Source organism: Cydia fagiglandana, chromosome Z (assembly GCF_963556715.1).
Source record: "Cydia fagiglandana chromosome Z, ilCydFagi1.1, whole genome shotgun sequence".
Taxonomy (NCBI): Eukaryota; Metazoa; Arthropoda; class Insecta; order Lepidoptera; family Tortricidae; genus Cydia; species Cydia fagiglandana.
The window spans coordinates 23,613,267-23,635,055 of record NC_085959.1 but is presented as its reverse complement, the minus strand read 5'-3'; the positions used below and the strand labels follow the sequence as shown (position 1 = coordinate 23,635,055).

The window sequence follows — 21,789 nt, the reverse complement described above, 5'->3', positions numbered from 1 at the left end:
GAAATTTTGTATGTTGTTTGAAACCCAACAAAAAGAGTATTTATGATTCAGAATTTTATTTAAATATCTGGTTTCACACTATTTGCACATGTGATGTATAAGTTTTGAAGTAGAAAAACATTTTCTTTCAAAATAATTTCTTTTAAATCACACTTTCAAATAATGTGAAAACTACTACTTACTTAAAAATCAAAAAAATTGTAACTTATTTTTTTTTATTTCATACAATTTGAAAAATTTCAAAGTGTTTGAGCACCCCCTTGTAGTTAAGATTGTAAGATTACAAACTTGGCGTATTTTGTCAACATAATAAGTGTAACAAAATGAGGGGGTGCCGCTTCTTCTAGCTCGAGTTTGAATTTTTCCCATACAAACGTGAACCACCCTTACAAGATTTGAAGAGTGCCCTCGATTCCTCATAAATCTCACCATCAGAACTGGGTTTTGACAAAGACGGAACCAATCTGTATGTATATACTTACAAGTTACAACTCAACTAAAATAGTAGTTTATGTGACTGCTACATAATGAAAGGCATTAAAATACGAGTGTGGGCTTATGAAACGAATGAAATGAGTTTCATAATAGTATCACACGAGTGTTTTGATGCCTAATTATGTACAGTTACATACACTGCTTTATCTACACACATATTATATACTTTCTATGATATATATCATTCACTAACCTCATATTACAGCCGACATTAGGGCACTTTCCTCTCTGGCGGAACTCGCGGATATGAGGTGGCGTCTCCGAAATATCTTTATCGCACATTTTACACGAAACTTTTGTTATAGTTACTTTTAAAAACAACAAAACAAATTATTTTTTACTTAAAAACTAATTAAAAGATAAACTGTACGTCGAATGGCGGCAAATGAAAACTTTTTTCACGCACGTCACGCATCTGTAGTTTTCTTTTTAATTCAGAGACAAACTAGAGTCGGGGTCGATTACCATATCGTCGGAAACCAACTTACATGCGAGATCTGTCAATGATTTCGAATAAAACGTCATCTCGACTGATATTAGAATAGGGGTCAAATCAAATTGCTTTTTTTTCAGAGATGTTCGAAATTTGAATGCATTACCAAATCGATTTTGATATAGTAATGAAGCTATTACCACATTTTCACAGATAAGAAATTTGCTGTAACAAAACAGTTTATCGTAATGGGGGCTATTATTTACGGATTTTGAAGGCATCATAGAGAGTTTATGATATGTGTGTAGATAAAAATAATTTTCAAAATCGATCCCGAAATGACGGAGATATCAAACATTAAAAAACCGAATTAATACCTCCTTTTTAGGGTTCCGTAGCCAAATGGCAAAAAACGGAACCCTTATAGATTCGTCATGTCTGTCTGTCTGTCCGTCCGTATGTCACAGCCACTTTTTTCCGAAACTATAAGAACTGTTGAAACTTGGTAAGTAGATGTATTCTGTGAACCGCATTAAGATTTCAACACAAAAATAGAAAAAAAAAAACAATAAATTTTGGGGGTCCCCCATACTTAGAACTGAAACTTAAAATGTCTTTTTCATTAAACCCATACGTGTGGGGTATCTATGGATAGGTCTTCAAAAATGATACAATACAATACAATACTCTTCATTGCACGCCTCACATACACTTAGTTTACAATAAATGGACAATAACATAAACAAAGACAATAGAGGTAACAACAGGCGGTCTTATCGCTTATGATATTGAGGTTTCTAATATCATTTATTTCTAAACTGAATAGTTTGCGCGAGATACACTTCCAAAGTGGTAAAATGTGTGCAACCTCCCCTCCCCTTTTAACTTCTAAAATAAATTTAACTTCGCACTGAATGATGACATCGTACGGGGCTTAAAGCCTCCGTAACGCAGTGAACGTGTTAAAGTCACATTCAAATTCCATTTTTCGAAATAGAGATTTCAACATTTAACTTTGCAAAAGTAGATAATTGAAATATTCTAAAAGCAATAAAAATAAATTAGGTTAGATTCAAGCTACAATGACATTAGTTTGAGTTCAAGGCAAGGTTGCAGGGCCTCAACAAGGGAAAAAAGGGGGAGGGACTGTTGGCCTGGCTCAGTGAGCCAGAACTCGCCCACTTATCCCTACTACTGCCGTAAGCAGGTAATGAATTCCCAATGTATTAAGTTTAGGTTTAATAAATTATAAATATATTTTATTAATAACATAATAATATACAAATATGTATAAGCATAAAGTAATAAATAAGCCTACAGCTATTAATAATGTCCGTAATCTGTATAATCCCAAAATACGGATCCCTCGTATGTGGATGCTGCTTACATAATCTCGTCTGTCAAGGTGTTTCGGCAGGAAAGGCCTTGGCAGACTTATAAATTCCTGAAATGAGGGTTCATACCTACCGACTAGAATTGGTTTCGTGGTGGTATCAGATGGGTTAGTGTACGGTAACCGATGGTCATCTTGCTTATAATCTCGTCTGCCAAGGTGTTTCGGCAGGAAAAACCTTGGCAGACTTATATATTTCTAAAATGGGGGTTCATACCTACCGACTGGAATTGGTTTCATGGTGGTATCAGATGGGTTAGTGTAGGGTAACCGATGCCGACCTTGCTTACATAATCTCGTCTGCCGTGGTGTTACGGCAGGAAAAGCCTTGGCAGACTTATATATTCCTGAAATGAGGGTTCATACCTACCGACTGGAATTGGTTTCATGGCGGTATCAGATGGGTTAGTGTACGGTAACCGATGGTCATCTTGTTTATAATCTCGTCTGCCAAGGTGTTTCGGCAGGAAAAACCTTGGCAGACTTATATATTCCTAAAATGGGGGTTCGTACCTACCGACTGGAATTGGTTTCATGGTGGTATCAGATGGGTTAGTGTAGGGTAACCGATGCCGACCTTGCTTACATAATCTCGTCTGCCAAGGTGTTTCGGCAGGAAAAGCCTTGGCAGACTTACATATTCCTGACATGAGGGTTCATACCTACCGACTGGAATTGGTTTCATGGTGGTATCAGATGGGTTAAATTAGGGGTCCCGTTGGCCACCTTTGAGAGCGTCTGCCAAGCACTTCCGGCAAAAAAAATACTGGCAGACTTCGCTTTTATGTGTCTACATGTAAATTTCTAACTGCTGCCATAACTATTATTTCGGTATCAGATGGGTTAAATCAGCCCCCTTTTTTCGCACCGGAAGTGGCCTTCTTTTTCGTACTTTCGGCAAGTTCCGCCGTGGCAGACTATCGAATTCGGACTTAGCATCACTTTTATGGGAAACCATTGTGCATTTCATCGTGGTATCAAGTCGGTTAGAAAATTTGCGGCCGGCTCTTCTACTACGAAGTGCTCCCAGCACCTCTAGCACAACTGGCCGCGACAGACGCGAGAAGTGACAGATCGGCGCGACTTGGCGGCTTGTCGCGTGTTGGCAGCACAACTCACGCGCGAGAGCCGCGACAAACTCGCGATCAGGTGTCACTGTCAGAAAATGACAACGATCGCGACTTTGAACTAAAATCCGTAGCACAACTGCCTATTTAGAGACAAAATATTCTCTCGTCTTTATGTCAATTCGCGAGTCGAAGTCTACGCGACTTTATAACGCGACTCGCTCTCGCGGGTGGTTTGCTTGTACTTTTTTAACTAAACTCATGATAATTATAACTTAAAAACAAGTTTCATGTAGTATGTAATAATATAATTTGTATAATTACTTATTGCCCTAAGGAATAAGGAAGTATGGAACAATCACTAAATGCGCTTTACGCACTCGTATATCGATTATGCACGGTGCAACCTACATCTACAAGTACCACAACACACCCATCATGTTTACAACTTTAATTTCAAACAGCTAGCTTGTAGGTACTCAATTAAGTAAATAGGTACATATGTAGGATTTTTAAATTTCAATTCAGGTTCGTAATTTTGTAAAAGTAATCCTAAGACTTCCTTACACAAAACTTTCATCAACCTAACAACGGAGCCCGCTTGCTTGTACATAAACGAAGCCGATGAGGTGGGTAGGTACAAATGTTCAAAACAAAACAAACTATCCAACTTATTAAGTAAGCCATAGTCTTAGTAGTAATATTTAGGATCACGGTTAGATGTCTAATTTCAACAATCTCTTACTATTTAGGTACCTTTTGGAACCTTCCTCGACTTCAACAAAACATACCTACATGTGGCCTATGCCCGCTGCATCGTACTGTAACAGAATGATGTAATACGTGGCTATAACAGGATCATGTCCGGCTCAAAATCATGCTTTGTATGAAATATTACCAGTCATCACCCACTAAACCATTCCGTCCCCTGCCAACACCATACCGTGACTGGACCGAGCCGACCAACAATATTTTGAAGTAGTCGTTACGCTCATGTCATAGTCTGCGTAGCATAGGTACGGTTATCATATGGTCTACCATATTGAAACTCCTCTAGATCATACCCGTGTTCTACATGTTTCACTTCATGTTTGACAGGTCCTGATACGATCATGCTATAATATGTTGCTGTCAGCATTAGGTATGAAGTGGGCCTTGGGGAGTTAATCATGGCTTCTAGGAGTTCTAGGTACCTACCTACTTTATTTTTGTTTCTTTTCAGGTAAAAATACAGGAGAGAAAAAAAACAATATTTAAATTAATAGTATATTGCTTTGCCTTATATATTCTTGCTATATTCGACTTCTTATTATTAAACCTAATATATATTAACATCTAGAACCGCAATAGAGAAATTGTAAGAATCTTCTTTATTACCCTTGAAAAGTATTTTCTCTCTTCCTTTTTCTTCGACATGCGGCGTAGGACAATTAAATATCACCCTGGAAAGAAAATTGGTTTATAAACAAAACAATAAAATATGGTCATGACTTCATCGAAGACTATGAAATAAGCTTTTCATATCAATTTGTCAAATCATAAACAGTTGTTACACAGTACACACATATGCCATCCATTATTGGCACAAGAAAAACTATATGAAACTTATTTGAGAGTTAGTGCGGCAGCTTAGATAGGTACGCCATAACCGTTAGGGTTATTATTAATAGTTCACCTCCTCGGTGGTGTTCTTAAAGCTAAAGCGCTTCTCACATCTTAGTTAATTCAGAAAAGTGGACAGCTCCGCGTTTGAAACCTACAAGCTTGCCTAGTGTGTTTCTTTTCCTGACTCTCCACTTCGGGTCCCGTTGGCACATTCCTGTTAACAATATTTTTCTTTGGGTGCTGGGATATCAATCGTGTCTAGGAACTCTAGGATAATGCTGAACTTATTCTGAAAAAAAAACACTATTTACAACAGGAACAAAACCAATAATAGCAATTCTAAGAGCAATTCCATTAATTATACTTACAAAAATATTTTATTTAAAAGGTTTATTAAACAGAAATTTTTAACAACATATATTTTAAGAAATATTATCAATATTAAGTATATAAGGCTCTATTACTTAATTTTTTTCATATTTTTTCCCGTAATTAAATGTTGACAAAATTTGAAAGTTCCTTGACTTTGACAGAAAAAACTTAACCATCGACAAAAAACTAGATTTTTTACCACCAAAGAACGAATGATTTAGCGCAACCCTGGTTTCCGATTCAGTGTTGCCACTTGCAAATATCGATTTGTTTAGACTTTGATTTCGCCGGGTAACACTGACGAGTCGCGCCGCGACTTTGAGTTCTCTACGCGGCTGTTGCAGTCGCGGGTACAAGTTATGCTACGGAAATCGACAGATTTGACAGCCGCGGGAATGGCGACTCGAGTCGCGGTCTAAGTCGCGGATGCAAGATGTGCTAGAGGTGCTGCACCTCTAGCACAACTGGCCGCGACAGGCGCGAGAAGTGACAGATCGGCGCGACTTGGCGGCTTGTCGCGTGTTGGCAGCACAACTCACGCGCGAGAGCCGCGACAAACTCGCGATCAAGTGTCACTGTCAGAAAATGACACAGATCGCGACTTTGAACTAAAAACCGTAGCACAACTACCTTATTTGTAGACAAAATGTTCTCTCGTGTTTACGTCAAACCGCGAGTCAAAGTCTACGCGACTTGAGAGCGCGATTTGGGTGATTGTGTCATTTTTGTGCAAAAAAGAATTCAGAAATCTCTTTAAAAGGTAAGTTAAAATATAGTTTATTTACGTAAATGCTATTTAATTGCCTACTCCGTACAAGTACAATATTACAAATAACCATCACAACATTTTTCAGAATGGCTTTGTTCTTTATTTTATATGAAGAGAAACGAGCCCGGCAAATTCAGCGGGCTCGTCTGAGAGATCTTGCCAACCCCTTCGAGCTCCCGGAACAAGATTTCTTCCATAACTACCGGATGAATAAGCCTATGGCTTTATACTTGTGCCGGGAGTTAGAAGGTGCGTTGGCTCCCCGGCAGCAGCATGGGCTCCCTGTCCACATCAAGGTATATAAGTAATCCAAAATAATTGTAATTCTATTTGAGCTATAAAACTGCATGGGCACATTATGAATGGAATTCATTCATAAAGTGTAAGTACATTTATTTTCGGAATCTTTATCTTCATTGAATCATAGCAATATCTACTACCGTAGGTGCTGGTCGCCATTAAGTTCATGGCAGGTGGCAGCTATCAGCGGGAGGTCGGACAGGACCACACTTTGTGCGTGGCACAAAGGACGGCCTCCAAATACCTAAGTCAGGTGGTGGCCGCTATTAACAGAAGGTATGTTATAACCCTTAAAACGATAATGGATGGTCCCCTTTTTGTCATTGATTAGGTAATATAAGAATTAGGTAGGAGTGAAAAACAGATGACTTATTAAAATCTCCTAATTTTAATTTTTAACAAGCAGAAACGTCTGCTAACGATGCTACTAAGCTTAAAATAAATTTATTCTAAGCTTACAATCTCCTATTATAATAATTTAATGCATACATTAAATAAGTAAGTACATAATATCGGTTTATATAATAGCATTACTGTTGCTAGAGAGCAAAAGAGAAGGCGTTATATGAACTTCGTATTACCTATCTATAGTTCTGTTTCTGGTATTTGTTACGCTTGATTTCCACCGATTCATAGCAATTTGTTTTCAGCCTTAAACCGAAATGGATATCCTTCCCGGGTACCGAGGGGGAAAGACGAGACGTCGCGGCAGCTTTTGAACAAAAATATGGCTTGCCAGATTTGTTGGGAACTGTCGACTGTACCCACGTTTCGATCTTTCCTCCTCCTAGACCGCACGGCCTGCAGTTCATCAACCGTAAGGGAAAGCATACAATCAACGTGCAATTGGTGAGTTTCAACAAGATAAAAATATGTAGGTACTAACACTTTTTTATGTAAAAGATATATACTTACCTACAGTGATACTTCAAGCCTTCTTATGCATAGGTACCGTGGGACTTAGTCAGTTTGTGTTAGAATGTCCCTATAATATATAATATACATACATATATTTAATTATACTATTAAACTAAATTAATAACTGGCTTAAATCTAATAAAATAGGCCCTTGAGGTAGGTAGGCCTCTATTATACCAAGGATGCTGGTGGCATTTCCTCGTTGTATAACAATACTAATACGTTGTACCAGGAAGCCGCCAGTGCGCGCTGGGACCCCATGGACCTAGAGTTTCAGTTTTCAAACCTTCTTATGTTGACATTCATTTCTCTAGGTAACTAGATCAAAAAATTATAATGATACTAAATCATCATGGAACAACAAGCACATCGTACTTAAGTATGGCGCGGTAATTTTAAGGAGGATGTTGTAAAGGACAATAATTAAATTTATATTTATGAATAGGCATATACTACGTTATTGAAACACGTTATCTTCACAAGCTTTTAACTTTTAGATCGCTGATGTAAACTGCAGGTTGCTGCATGTAAATGCCCAGTATCCGGGAAAGGTCCATGACCAGTTTATATTTAACCACTCGATGGTTAAAACTGAAATGCGCCGGCTCTACGACTTAAGAATCGGGTCGTATTACCTGCTGGGTAAGTATATAAATTTTATAGAAATATATGTATGTATGTTCGCCTGCGAAGCCGATGATCCTGGGTTCGAATCCCGGTAAAGGCATTTGTATTTGTATGATGACACAGATATTTGTTCCTGAGTCATGTATGTGTTCTATGCATTTAAATATTTATACATTATACATATCGTTGTCTGATTAGTGAGTACCCACAACACAAGCCTTCTTGAGGTAACCGTGAGGCTTAATCAATTTGTGTAAGAATGTCCTTAATAGTTAATTATTTATATTCACAAAAAAAACTTTAATTTGATTACATGATTTCAGGAGATTCAGGTTACGGACTGGAGCCATGGCTTATGACTCCAGTCCGTAACGCTGCACCAGGGTCTGCGGAGGAGCGGTACACTAAATGGCATTGCCGGGTCCGCAACACCATCGAGCGGACCAACGGCTACCTGAAAGGGTCACTCCGTTGCTTGGGCCTGGACCGCTCCCTCCACTACAGCCCAGAAAAGGCGTGCCGGCTCATATACGCCTGTTGTACCATCTACAACATCATGAAACATTTCAGGTAATACATTACGTCTATCGTAGACTACAATGATAGTTACCTATTAAAATAACATTTGGTCATTTCCGATCTGAACAGGGGTACATGGGTACATGCATTATGTTGATTGCTCCATAATGATTCTCGTCTAGGAATCGCAGTGGCCCTACAGTTAAGAAGTAAAGAGTCCAAAGCGCAGCGGCCTCAATGGGCTTAATATATTTTATTTTTATTTATTTTGATACACTAGCAGCTCTAAGAATGTATATAGTAGCACTTGTATTTTATTTTGCACTTATTAAAGTTGTAAAATGTGTAAGCCAGACTATTTTTGAAAGTGTTCACCGACGGTGCAGTAACAACAGTTCCACACATTTACCACACGATACCAAAGATGTGTGTTTTTTCTTACTCACTATACACTATGTTATGTAAGTAATTTTATTGTTCCTAGGGTGGAAATGCGCGAAATAAACGAGGAAGAACCTGACGACAACCACAGGCTGGAGCCTGTACCACAGGCGGCACTATACCAGGCCGCCTTGAACAAAAGGCAGGGTATAATTCGACAATATTTTAACTAAGAATATTTTTTAACTTTTCGAATTATATTTTTATTTTTACGTACCTATATGGTTTTTCATTTAATTTTTTTCTAAACTATTGTAGGTACTATTTAATTCTATGCATTGTTTTGTATCATTAATATTCTCACTCTAAAATATGCAAATACACCGTAAATCACCTAATACCTAATGGAACGACATGAGTGAAAGCAGTGGTGGGCAAGTGTTCGACCACGACAAGTTGCTATCACGAGTCTGATACAGTGCAGGCATCCGTACGCGGCACACTTCGTCCCTAATTTCATACGGATATGAATTTCATTTACGAATGTCTCCGACTTATCATTTAAATAAAACTTTGTGGAAATGTATTGTACTAAATTTATTATAATAGTAAATAAAAATAATCAAAATTTAAGCTGGTGTAAGGGGCCAATAATCCGACGTCTCTCGCGCCGCGCCGTGCCGCGGATCTCATTTGCTATATCCTGCAAAAAGAAAAATATTTGTAACTTGGTGACATATTTTCTTGAATATAAATATTTTAAGAGGCCGGGGTAAGTGAAAATTTAAATCTGAAATTGTATAAGTTACACATGTATATGCATAAATTTTGTTAAATTAAGAGGTTCTTTTTTCTATAACTACCGAAAGATTGTCTGGAAGAGATCGCTCTTTAGCGTTACCTTACCTTACGTAGTTTACCTTCGTATTTCTTTATTATTAAGTTTATTTTGAGGCTATGCAATAAATAGGACTTGTTGTTGTTATATCTTATGACATGAAGATAATTGTGCACAAACCCGTAATATGATATTGGTTTCCCTTTGGGCGGCTACAAAAGCAGCAGAATGCTGTTGGTGATGTTGCGGGCGCCGCCGGGTAGTCGGCGCGATGTTCGGGCGTGGACGGCGGAAGCGAGGCCTCGTCGGAAGCGAGGGAGTCACCACAACTACTTCGGCGTGATCAATATGATCCGCCTGTAGTTGCTGCGACCCTCCCGCCTCTAACGAAAACTCCGTTGCTCCAGAATCAACCTATTCAATATGGGAAAATGTATGTGTGATTTAACTGATTTATTTATTTCGACATTACTTAAAGTGGCTGTAATTAAATGTGAAAGTCAAGACAAATTTGTGCTGCGGTTTTCATAGCTAATGATGGCAGTGCTGTACACTTACGTACATGTGGCCACGCTGCCGGCCTAGATAAGGTGAAAACCGCTATCGCTTCGACAACGAAATGCTTTGTGTCTCTCTATCACTCTTCCATATTAGTGCGACAGTAACAGTTGCGTTTCGATCGCTACGGAGCGTAAGCGATTGGCATGTTGGCTTCGCGGCCAGAGGGCCTACCGCGAACCACGTTCGACGTATTGCCTCTCTGCCGCACTTATAAATTCGTACGTAAGTGTGACAGGGAGGCAACACGTCGAACGTGGTTCGCGGTAGGCACTCGTTATCAAAAGTAGACGTTTCAAGATTCAGTGACTAGGAAACATTTCAGCTATTAAAATTGTAGTCACGATTTTTTGTTAGGATATCACATCATGATAGGTATAATGAATGAATAAGTACCTATATAATCCGATGTTAAGAAATCCTAATCATACCTAGTTTATTTGAAAAACATAGTTTTTACTTTTGTTTCTGTATTTATGTACGGCATTTGTTACTAACAATTCCCGAGCCAATCCCTGTCTCCTGCTCGACGCCGATGCCCGTGGCGCACTCCGTACCAATTGCCCCAAGTATTTTGTATGTACTGGTGCTCAGTTCGGGGACGGCCTCTGCGTTCCCCGTTCTATTGAGAGTGAGGCGCATCCGCCCCCCGTCCGCACGGGCTTTTTTCTTCAAATCACGCCACGTCTGAAAAATATTTTTATGAAAATTTTTAATTGATATAATTTGTGAACATCTTTATTGTACTGAAGAAAATATTAGTTAGTAGATGTCTGACTGAGCATGAGTGAGTGTGCATAAATAAGGTTTTTTATATATTGATTGCGCGTGTTTGCTTATTGAAACAGAAAAAAATGTAGGTAGTCACTAGTTACCCTATAAAACTTAAGGGCTTATTTAGGTGATGCGAGAACTCGCATGCAAGTTTTATTACATTGCGGTTTTTGATCGGTCGGTTGAATTGGACGTAACCAACAGTCCGCAATGTAACTAAAATCGCATGCGAGTTAGCGCGCCGTCTAAATCAGCCCTAATAAACACGCACACAACTACTAGATTCTATTAGTATGACAATATAATCAAACAAGCATACTTACGTGCTTCCACTGTTCTACGGACTTATCGGGCCCGTAGTTGGCCAACATGGCCTTTAGCTGGACCCACTCGGCTGCCATCTGCTCGTAACCGAGTGGGCCGCGAAATTCCCCGGCAGCAAATAATGGGTTCGTGGACATATAGTCCACGAGCTTTTCTATTTGCGCCGAGGAACTTCGTAGTCTAGAAAGTGTAACAAAAATAATGGTAGGTAGTAATTTTTCTATGTATTTCATAAATTGCTTAAAAGGGAAAATATATATAGGTATTTGTTATTTATTTACAAACGATTTGTCAATGTGGGCAAAGGCAAAATAATATCATATTAAACTAAGTAGTAATATATACTTACATTTGTCGCTTCACCTTGGGCGGCATTATTTTAAATTTTCTGGATTTTTATTCAAACGTCATTTACCCAACTTGACGTGTATAAACTAGCACCATAAACAATATTTGTTAGTTTTACATTTTTAAGAACGAATGATTTAGCGCATCCCTGGTTTCCGATTCAGTGTTGCCACTTGCAAATATCGATTTATTTAGACTTTGATTTCGCCGGGTAACACTGACGAGTCGCGCCGCGACTTTGAGTTCTCTACGCGGCTGTTGCAGTCGCGGGTACAAGTTGTGCTACGGAAATCGACAGATTTGACAGCCGCGGGAATGGCGACTCGAGTCGCGTTCTAAGTCGCGGATGCAAGATGTGCTAGAGGTGCTGGTGCGCCGACCGCCAGCGCCGGGCTGTGCGAGCGCTTGCGGTATGTCGGGGGATTTTACCTCGCCGGTGTGCGCTGCGCGGCGTAAATGCTCCTCGGTGATCTGCGCTGCGCTTCGCCGGTTTGCGCTGGCCTTTACTAGCCCCTAGCAATGCACGCACGAGAACTTTCCAAAGTTGCGAAACTTTCCACATGAGAATTTCTCGGTAACTTCTGAGAATGTTCTCGAGAACGAGAATTTATTTATTTATCGTAGTTTATACCATGAATATTCACGATAGTTTAGGAGTAGCCCCTCCCGCTCACCCCCGTACACCGCACCGCATGCGCTGTTAAGTGGGTTAGGGTAGGCTTGGACTGCGATCATCACAAAACCGAACAAGGGTTAGGTTAGGTTAGAACTGCGAGCCTTTCAGAAGCGAAATGCTAGTAGAAAAGTGGGTGATTTTACCTCCTTTTCTACATAGTGCACCATCTACAATAATCTTTCACCGGCTCCCATAGAAGTCGGGTTTTTTTCTTAAAAATTATGTAATACCATGAATCTAGCTTATTGTTATACTTAAATGCTGCTTAATTGACATTCAATATTATTCTTTAAATTAATGAAACCCCTTTTGCCATCAACTAATTTCTATTTTGATTCTAGTTATAAATATTAAACAAAATAAGGTAGTCTTTTAACGGAGTATTGCATTGAGGCATCCGGTGTAGTATTCCATGTTTTAGATAAATACTTATTAAAATACCAATTACTAAAGTTATGTAAGTTAAACATACACCATAATTCATTTCATAACAAGAAAAGATTTTACAAATGTTTAAAAGTGGTAATAAATGTAATCTTCGTTAAATAGTTGTCATAGCAAGGGTGTAAGTTAAAAATGTTTGTTTTTTTTTTGTTGTGGGCGAGATGGCGTCGCCTATGCAAAAATAACAAATATTATTACGTCAATAACAAATATTATAAGTATTATAACTCACATAAGTATGGTCTACAATACTTGGTTAACTTGTCTGTAAAGGTACGTTTTAGTTAAGTCCGTTTATTTTAAGTATGTTTTAGTGAGAGCGATTAAGAAAGTAAGTGTTCATTTCAATAATATATGTACCTATCAATGTAACCTATTATCCTGTCGCCTACTTCTGTTTCTCCAATAAAAAAAAAATACAATTTATAGACAGAGAATAGTGGTTTGATTTTATCACAATAAATTATATGGTTGTAGTCAATAGTCAAAATGATTTTCAGATAGCGTTTGAGAGGAAATACTGTTAAAAGATATACTACTATTTTTTCTTCTAAAGCAACAAAAGTGGGATTAGCTAAGAATAATAATTTTTATTCTTCAACTCAGAAGTGTGATTCAAGAGATTCACTCCACAAATCACTCGGACGAAGGACATTTTGTTTTTGTTTTTATTCGTGACGGCAATAAGTACCTACGCCAAACATTCAAATGGATCTTGGACAACAACGACATTGCCTCGGAAAGATAATCACGCGTAAAAGAAAACCTAATGACTGGGGCAAGGAAATCATTCAAGACGCCATAGAAAAACTGAAAGAAGAAGTCACCGCGATTGCAATGTAAAGTCATACGTACGCAGAGTTTACCTCAACAGCAGAGTGATTAAAACAATACAAGATATCATCGTTCACATCGTAGCCGTAAAAGGAGCCGTATTCATCGTTGACACTTGTTTAGTGAAAGTGAATGAAGTAGCGAGACGGGAGAGTACCTACGACAAGACTTCGTCTACCGCAAGAAGTCGAAACGCAGTCGAAGGCAGAATTCGAACCTGGCGAGGAGGACTCAAAAGCAGAGAAACGTCCATTTGTGCGATGGCGATGAAGCTAACATGTTCAAAATGCTAACGGACTTAGAATACCTAGATACAACACTGGCAAGGAAACGGCCAAAAAGTAATAAATTTCCAATTTTAGGTAACGTTATTCCTAATATTGACCCAATGTTCATTGCGATTGACATCTGTATTTTCAATTTATAGTTCATTATGCTTTGATGAAATTGGCAGAGAGGTATTACAAGATAAAAATTCTAAAAGTACTGTTCTACATGCTGACCATCTAGGTTCGTTCGTTCGCTCAAAGGCAACATGTATATTTTAGTGATAATAGACGCATTCACGAAATATATTAACATCGAAACTGCCCGTGATACAGAAACTACAACTGCCATTCGAGTCTTCAAAAAACATTTCAGTTATTTCGGTACACCCACGCGTTTGAGTTTGATTACTGGTAGAGGGTCATGCTTCACGAGTACTAAAGGGTCTAGCAGGCTAAGCGAACTATAAGTGCCCCCAACGACGAATTTTGTCGATATTTCTGGTAGTGTACTGTTAGGTCCTAAGGACCCTCCATGCTTAACATCAGACCTCGATTCTCTTTTGTTTGCGAGTTATTCAGGATAACGTAAAATAATTGAAAGTGTCATATTTTATAAACGATTCAAGTTACATGAACCAAACAAAATTATATTTGATAACAATAAAAAAAACTACAAAATGCATATTTTTTACCAGCATCCTGACCTTAAACTTGATGGCAAAAAATAAAAATATTTTTTTCCTTCCAATTTTTTTTTTTACTTTTCGCGGAGGTACACCTCCAAAAAAAATATGCATGAGTAGCTACTGATTCCCACTACATACACATATAAAAATATTTGCACAAATGTTCGTGCTTCATGTCAAAAAAACGATTCTCCAATAAGTAGTCACTGGCATTATATGTACAGATAGAAGTACCAGTGCAGTTTGAAGATTAGTGTGTAGGTCTAGGTATACAAACTCTTCTAATAAACCTATTTGGAGTGCATCAACGATGACGTGTCAGCTTTGATAACATCTGACACATAATATTATCTGCATTTGTTTTTTGCATTTTGTAGTGGAAAATGGAAAACATTACAAGCAAGCCTTGCAAAAAAACATTAAAAAATATCCGTGGGAAACAAAAATGCATAGAAACAGAGCAAGAGGCTGATTTATATAGCAAATGCACTAATATGTTAATTTGCATAAATGATTTATTGTGTGGTAAGTGTCGGCTTTTAGTTAGTGTATAAACATAAAGCAGTAGCATCAACTTCTGCGAGTACATGCACAACAATTGGCGATGCTGGCTCTTCGTCTGCAACCTCCGATGCATCCGATTGTAATGTATCTGATGATGATGATTTTGTATGTGATTCAGAGGACCGATTTGATATTAGAATGCCTCGAGTTGTCTCCACGCATAAATACTGCTTCATATGAAATTCAGGTGAAAACCTCACAAAGGTTTCGCTAGAAATGCGTGGCAATGCTTATAAACAAAACCAAATATACGTTCCTGAAGGAAACAGATGCTGCCAGGAACACCTATGTGGTAATTCTTTTTCTACAGAGGCTTTATCCAGATTTCGTATTGTATCGTTGACGAGCCAAGTCACAAGCATTGAACTTGTTTCTTTTATGAATTCGCTTACTGATAAAATGAACACATCGATATTTGATAACATGAACAGAAACAATATGCCCGAGCACCAGTTAAAGATTTTCACCGGACTCACGTGGGAAAATATTGATGAGTTAGAGCAACTCCTTCCGAGTCTAAGAAATTCGTCGTCGAGAACGGCAACACAGGCTATAATTACTTTCCTTTTCAAGCTCAGGACTGGTCTTTCCAATTGTTTGATAGCCGGCATATTTGGTATTAAACATGCTCAAGAAATAAGCAATACGTGTGAAAGTGTTTTGAAAGCTTTTAATAAGAATATTATACAAACAAATAAAGTTGGCTTCAACTTCGCGGGATAAACTTCTCTTAAACACTACTTTTATTGCCCGTAAATTGCTTAATCTAAAAGAAGATCAACTGGCCCTTATATTTGATGGTACTTACATAGGTCATCAGAAGAGTCAGAATAATCTTTATCAAAGAAAATCTTATTCGGGTCAGAAGACAAAGCCATCATGCAAGCCATTTACTATATGTACCACAAATGGTTTAGTTTTAGATTTTGCTGGCCCATTTTACGGTACACAAAATGACGCTAGCATAATGAAGCTGGTATTACAAGATGTATCTTTTCAATCTTTGTTAAGACCAAACGACGTGTTTATTGTTGACCGTGGGTTTCGTGACGTTGCTTCATATTTAACCCAACAAGGATACATTGTTCTTATGCCTGCGTTAAAGGGTAAAAGATCGCAACTACCTACTGATGAAGCTAATCAATCCAGGATCGTGACCAAAATTCGATGGGTAGTCGAGGCAGTGCATGGGATGGTATCACAAAAGTACCGATTGTTACATCATACTGTGGATAATAAACTGCTTCCTAAAGTAAAAATCTTGTGCAAAGTCGCTGCTTTTTTACGCAACAAATACGGAAAAAGGTTGGACACTCATCATGGATTTAAATAAAATATTAAATCCGAACTCCTTCATAATAATAATCTGCCAAGATTGTATCATAAAACTGTGCCGGCACATGAACTTCTTCGACTTTTGTGTAAATTGTTGTGTTTACATTGGCAAATTTGTTACGCATATCATAAAGCGAATGTTGTACACTAGAAAACGTTGGTAATTTTGTTACTACTACTTCTTGTTACTACTTTTCATTGCTTTTTTAAAAAGCTGTGGTATAGGCTTATCATTTTTGGCGACTTATTTCTTCAAGTTAAATATACTAGCAGCAATTTTATTAACTGCAAAATCAGCTTTACATACATGCGTCTTTTTCTTAGATACTTTGTCATTCTAAAAAAAATACATTTAATGAAGGGAATAGGGATTCTTTATTTAGCAAGTAATAGAAAAAAAATAGACATTAAAACAATATATCTAAATCTAATACTGGCCCAGATAGCTGCCAGCGGGGAGGGTGCCCAGAAGGCTGGCTATATTTCCTCGCTGGTTAGCGTTCGCTGATTGCTGAGCGAAATAGTATGTAGATACCTAATCAACATTTGGGCAGTCTCAAGGCTATACTATAATTTTAACGCATTGGGCATTTTTTTCAATTTTTCGCCAGGTGCGGAACTTAATGTATAGATATTTATAAACATAAAACTTACCATTACTGTAATGGGTCAATTTTTGAAGAGGGTGTTTTTTCGACATTTGTATGGCAATTTTTTTATTTTTGAATATTCTGATTTATAATCATCGTTTTAGGAAGGGTTCTTAACAACAAAAAATATACTTTAGGAGGCACCTCTGTACTTTTTATACTTAGCTAGATATGGACGTTTAAAGTTCGACATTTGTATGACACTATTTAGCCATTTTTAACCCTTTATAAGGCAGAGGCGATTTGGAAACCACTTAGTTAATAAACATTTATAGAGAAGAACATCCTCTTTTTTATTTAACTATTATGGTATTATATAGCAAATATATCAGGCTTTCTTTTCTTATTTATACTTTTTCGGTCATAATTTAATTTTAGTGAAATTAATTAATCTAAAGTTTGTGGTCAATGAATGCACTATGCCCGTTAAGGGAAGCAAGCATTTGTCACTGTTTCCATTATACTATTAAATAAATAGACTGCTAAAATCATAACCCTTTCTTTTGGCTTTGCCGTAGTCGGGTAAAAATACACAAGTCGCTGTATCTAATAATTTCTATTATAGGCGAGTGGTGACACTGTTATTGGTATGATAATAAGGTCTAATTTTGATAAATCCACTCTCCATCCACGCTCCATCGTGAATTGCAATATTTGCAATAACTGAACTACGTTGTTTGTAGTATCAGGAAAGTGTATCATTTGCCACCTAAGATTAATAAAATTATAAAAGGTTACATGCTATATCGATAAATATTGTAATTAGAACTAATTGCATAGTATTACGTACATGGCAGTTATGACAAGTGAAGAAGTATTGAGTATTGCCTGTCACGTATCTGTCTTGATCGTCTTTGGATCGGCTTTTCATTGTACTAACATAAAATAAATTTAATATTTGCTTATTTAATGTAATGAGTTCAGAAAAAATGTGCAGATTCAACGGTGACGACGTTGAAACCCAATTAAGGCAGTTCTTCAGTTCATCTGATGATGTCAGTGACGGTATGCAATTATATTCTTCCCAAAAATATGACATAAATGCTAGACTTGACGTACTCCAAAGTAGAAATTATGACCTTGAAGAACTTGAAAACATCTTGTCTGAAAATGTGCCGTCTACCAACGTGTATTCCCATATCATGGCGTCAACTGAAAACCAAACGAAAGTCTCCAGGACACAAAGCGGTCAAGCTACCTTTAGCCAGCAAACAAAACAAAGAAATTGGGGTAGGGCAACTGGTTCATTTTATGAGCTAGATTTTGACGAAGACTTGATACCACGAAATAAATATACATCGAGAAGTCAACCAATAGATTACTTCAAAAATTTATTTCCCGAAAAACTGCTGGATTTAATTGTACGTAATTCTAATCTCTACGCCCTGCAACAAAGATCTAACCAGTTTCAAGAAATAAGTAAAGATGAAATGTCTGCATTTTTAGGAATAAACATACTGATGGGTATACATCCTTTACCTAGCATCGATTTGTACTGGTCCACTGACGAATTCTACGGCAACCCGGTCATTAAAAAAGCAATGACTTGCAAAAGATTTAAAAAGATCTTAGAAAATTTGCATGTGTCGAACAACGATGACAGTCCCAACGTTAAAACGGATAAATTAAACAAAGTGCGGGACATGGTCAACATGTTGAACCATACATTTTCAGAAAACGCAACACAGTCAAAACATCAAACTATAGACGAAAGCATGATTAAATTTAAAGGACGCTGCTCTTTTAAGCAATACATGCCAAATAAACCCATTAAACGCGGTTATAAGGTATGGGCACGCTGCGATTCAAAGAGTGGTTATTTATATGAATTTCAAATCTATACAGGAAAGGAGGATGTTGAAGAAAATGCTTCCAGTGGGTTAGGCTACAAAGTCGTAACATCGTTATGTAAAGATGTTGAAGCAGGCACCTTGATAGCAATTGACAACTTTTTTACGAGCTTGCCCCTCTTAGATTACCTGTACGAAACGGGTATATTTTGTGTTGGCACATTTCGTGCAAACCGCATAGGGATTCCACTTTCAATTAAGGAAAAGCCCAAGGGAAAACATGCACAACTAAAGCCTGGAGAATTCATGTATGAATACGATCCGCCGTTATCCGTTATAAGATGGCACGATTCCAAAGATGTCCTCATCATGACTAATGCTTTTGATCCAAGGAAAGTCGAAATTATTTACAGAACTCAAAAAAATGGAACCAAGAAGGAAATGTTTTGTCCGAGGGCTATTTCTCAATACACCAAAGTAATGGGAGGTGTCGATAGATTTGATCATCTGAAGTCCACGTATACCATTGGACGAAGATCTCGTAAGAATTGGCACAGAATATTTTGGTATATATTTGAGGCTGCAGTCATCAATTCGTACATACTGCAAAAAAGACAGGATATTTATAGCCATCGCGAGTTTCGTTACCGACTTGGTCTAGCCTTAATAAATGGTTTTAATTGCCGCAAAAGGAAAGCATCATCTTTTCCACGTAATAAAAAAGGTGGAAATTTCGGAATACCCGACGAAATTCGTTTAGTAAATGTGGGCCTGCATATGCCGTTTCCTACAACATCATCAAGGTGTAAATTTTGCAGTACAAAAAAAACACCGAAACGGACAAGTTATATATGTAAATATTGTGGTGTTCCAGTTTGCATTTATCCATGCTTTGAATTGTTTCATCAAAAACATGATTAAAACCTACATGCTGTTCACCTTACAAAATACTGGCTGATTGATAAAAGTATTTATTTTAATACAGACTCATAAACGTCACAGTAAATTATATTGTCAATAAAATGGATTATTCTCTAATTTTACGAAAAACATTTTCCAAAAGTCCTAAGACATTATACAGAACTGCCTTATCAAAGGTGTTGCATGTCATGAACTCAAACATACAACAACATTTACAAGATTATAGAAATTCTGTATTGGAAAATGTAAGAACCGATGTTCTTATACCATGGATTAACTGAAATGTATGTATTTTGAATTTATACAAAATTTCTGATTAATTTGTTTTTTTACAGCTCCTTGATATCCAAATTATGTTTCACCGCTTGGCTCTACCGACAACGATATGGCTAGATTTATTCTTTGAGACAATACCCCACGAAACAATATGCCTGCAAGAGGAAGGCATGATGCCAATAGAGACATGTGAGGAATATTGTCACTCGCAGAATTCCAGACATTTCGTAAATGAACCATATTTATGCGATTTATATTGTAGAATATGTGGCGGCGAATTATTCATCAGAATTCCAGGCTTTAACTGAAAATAGTTTTAATCCTACCAGCAGAAGTGGAAAACTTTTTTTTTATTTACTTCACGCAGTTCATTTATTTCATTAAATACATAGTTAGATTAGGCGGAAAAGATAATGGACAGTCGGGATTGTATGATTGTAGTTTATCGATAAGTATATTAAAAACATGTATTGGAAAATGTAAAATATAAGCTATATCTAATGAGAACCAAGTTTAATTTATTATCAATTGAGACCTGACGGTACATAATTTACGACCGGAAGTCTCGTTCTAACTCCTTGATAGAAAGAGACTTCCGCTTGTAAATTGTATCGTGAAACGGGCCACAGGTTATAATTTTTTCAGTGATATTCGTATAATAATCCTACCCTCTACTAGATACACAATAATATTCGATTTACGATTAACATTATGTAGTCAAACACCAGTCTGTAAAGAGCATCATTATGTTTGTTGTCAATGTCAATGAATAGGTGTATTGGAAACAGATCATCTGAAAACTCGAGTGCACTAACGGGCAGAGTGCATATAATGACCACATGTTTTTATTAATGATTTCGGTTTTTTTTTTGCCGTAGATGTGTTCCCCAGTGCATTAGAAACTTGGTAGTGTATTTAAATTTCACGTAGCATATCTGTGTAACTGCGGCCTTATAAAGGGTTAATGCGCTTTTGACATGTATAAGGCATTTTTTCGACATTATATGGCAGTATCAACATGTATATGCCACTATTTATTATTTTTGTTGCATTTATAAGACCCTGACGACATTTGTATGCCAGAATCGTCATTTTTACGGTCAAAATGGCCGTATAAATGTCGCCATACAAATGTCGCGACATGTTGCCAATAATATTTTTTGCGATATTTCCTAGAGTCTGTGCGGTAAGAGAAGAGTCGTGGCAGAAACGGGAACTAACATTTTAAATTTTATATGGCAATCCAACCCTTGACACCTGTCTTGTAAAAAGTAAACAAACTTCTGTCATTGTATATTTTTATTAACAAAAACCGCAAGTTTTATGTATAAAATATTTTCAAAACACGATGAAACCGTACATAAAACCACAAGAAAAATTATATTTAACATTGTTCGGTTTTGTCAGCGGGAAGAAAACGGCTAAAAGCCGACTATCGACTTACAAAAAGTCGCGGAACGTGTTTCCGCTATTCGCGGGTATTGATGTTGTATTTAATATTAAATAATTACCTATTTAATAAGCCCCCTAAGTAACTTGTCTCCGGTAAATAATCGGTAAGTATATTCATTCAAAATATATTAATTTTCATAAATATGCAGGTCATTCATGATCTTTAAAATA

The 21,789-nt window shown here is 37.3% G+C and overlaps 2 protein-coding genes and 1 long non-coding RNA gene across 3 annotated transcripts in view; 2 read left to right on the top strand and 1 right to left on the bottom strand.

Moving 5' to 3' along the window:
• Positions 1-535: 535 nt before the first annotated feature.
• Positions 536-21,789, top strand: part of LOC134679018 (uncharacterized) — a 473,913-nt gene continuing 452,659 nt past the window's right edge. The window contains exon 1 of the long non-coding RNA XR_010100277.1: positions 536-1,583. This is a non-coding gene — a long non-coding RNA (uncharacterized LOC134679018). The remainder of the gene's footprint in view (positions 1,584-21,789) is intronic.
• On the top strand, positions 5,819-9,124 carry LOC134678582 (putative nuclease HARBI1). Its single transcript, XM_063537201.1, has 6 exons — positions 5,819-6,430; positions 6,580-6,710; positions 7,085-7,283; positions 7,850-7,994; positions 8,303-8,549; positions 8,983-9,124. The coding sequence occupies exons 1-6, from the start codon at positions 6,155-6,157 to the stop codon at positions 9,110-9,112; spliced, it is 1,128 nt and encodes a 375-aa protein (XP_063393271.1). The 5' UTR covers positions 5,819-6,154; the 3' UTR covers positions 9,113-9,124.
• LOC134679119 (uncharacterized) lies at positions 9,502-11,709 on the bottom strand. The gene is made up of 3 exons (XM_063537961.1): positions 10,774-11,709; positions 9,898-10,131; positions 9,502-9,582 (listed from the first exon to the last, which is right to left on the bottom strand). The coding sequence occupies exons 1-3, from the start codon at positions 10,915-10,917 to the stop codon at positions 9,502-9,504; spliced, it is 459 nt and encodes a 152-aa protein (XP_063394031.1). The 5' UTR covers positions 10,918-11,709.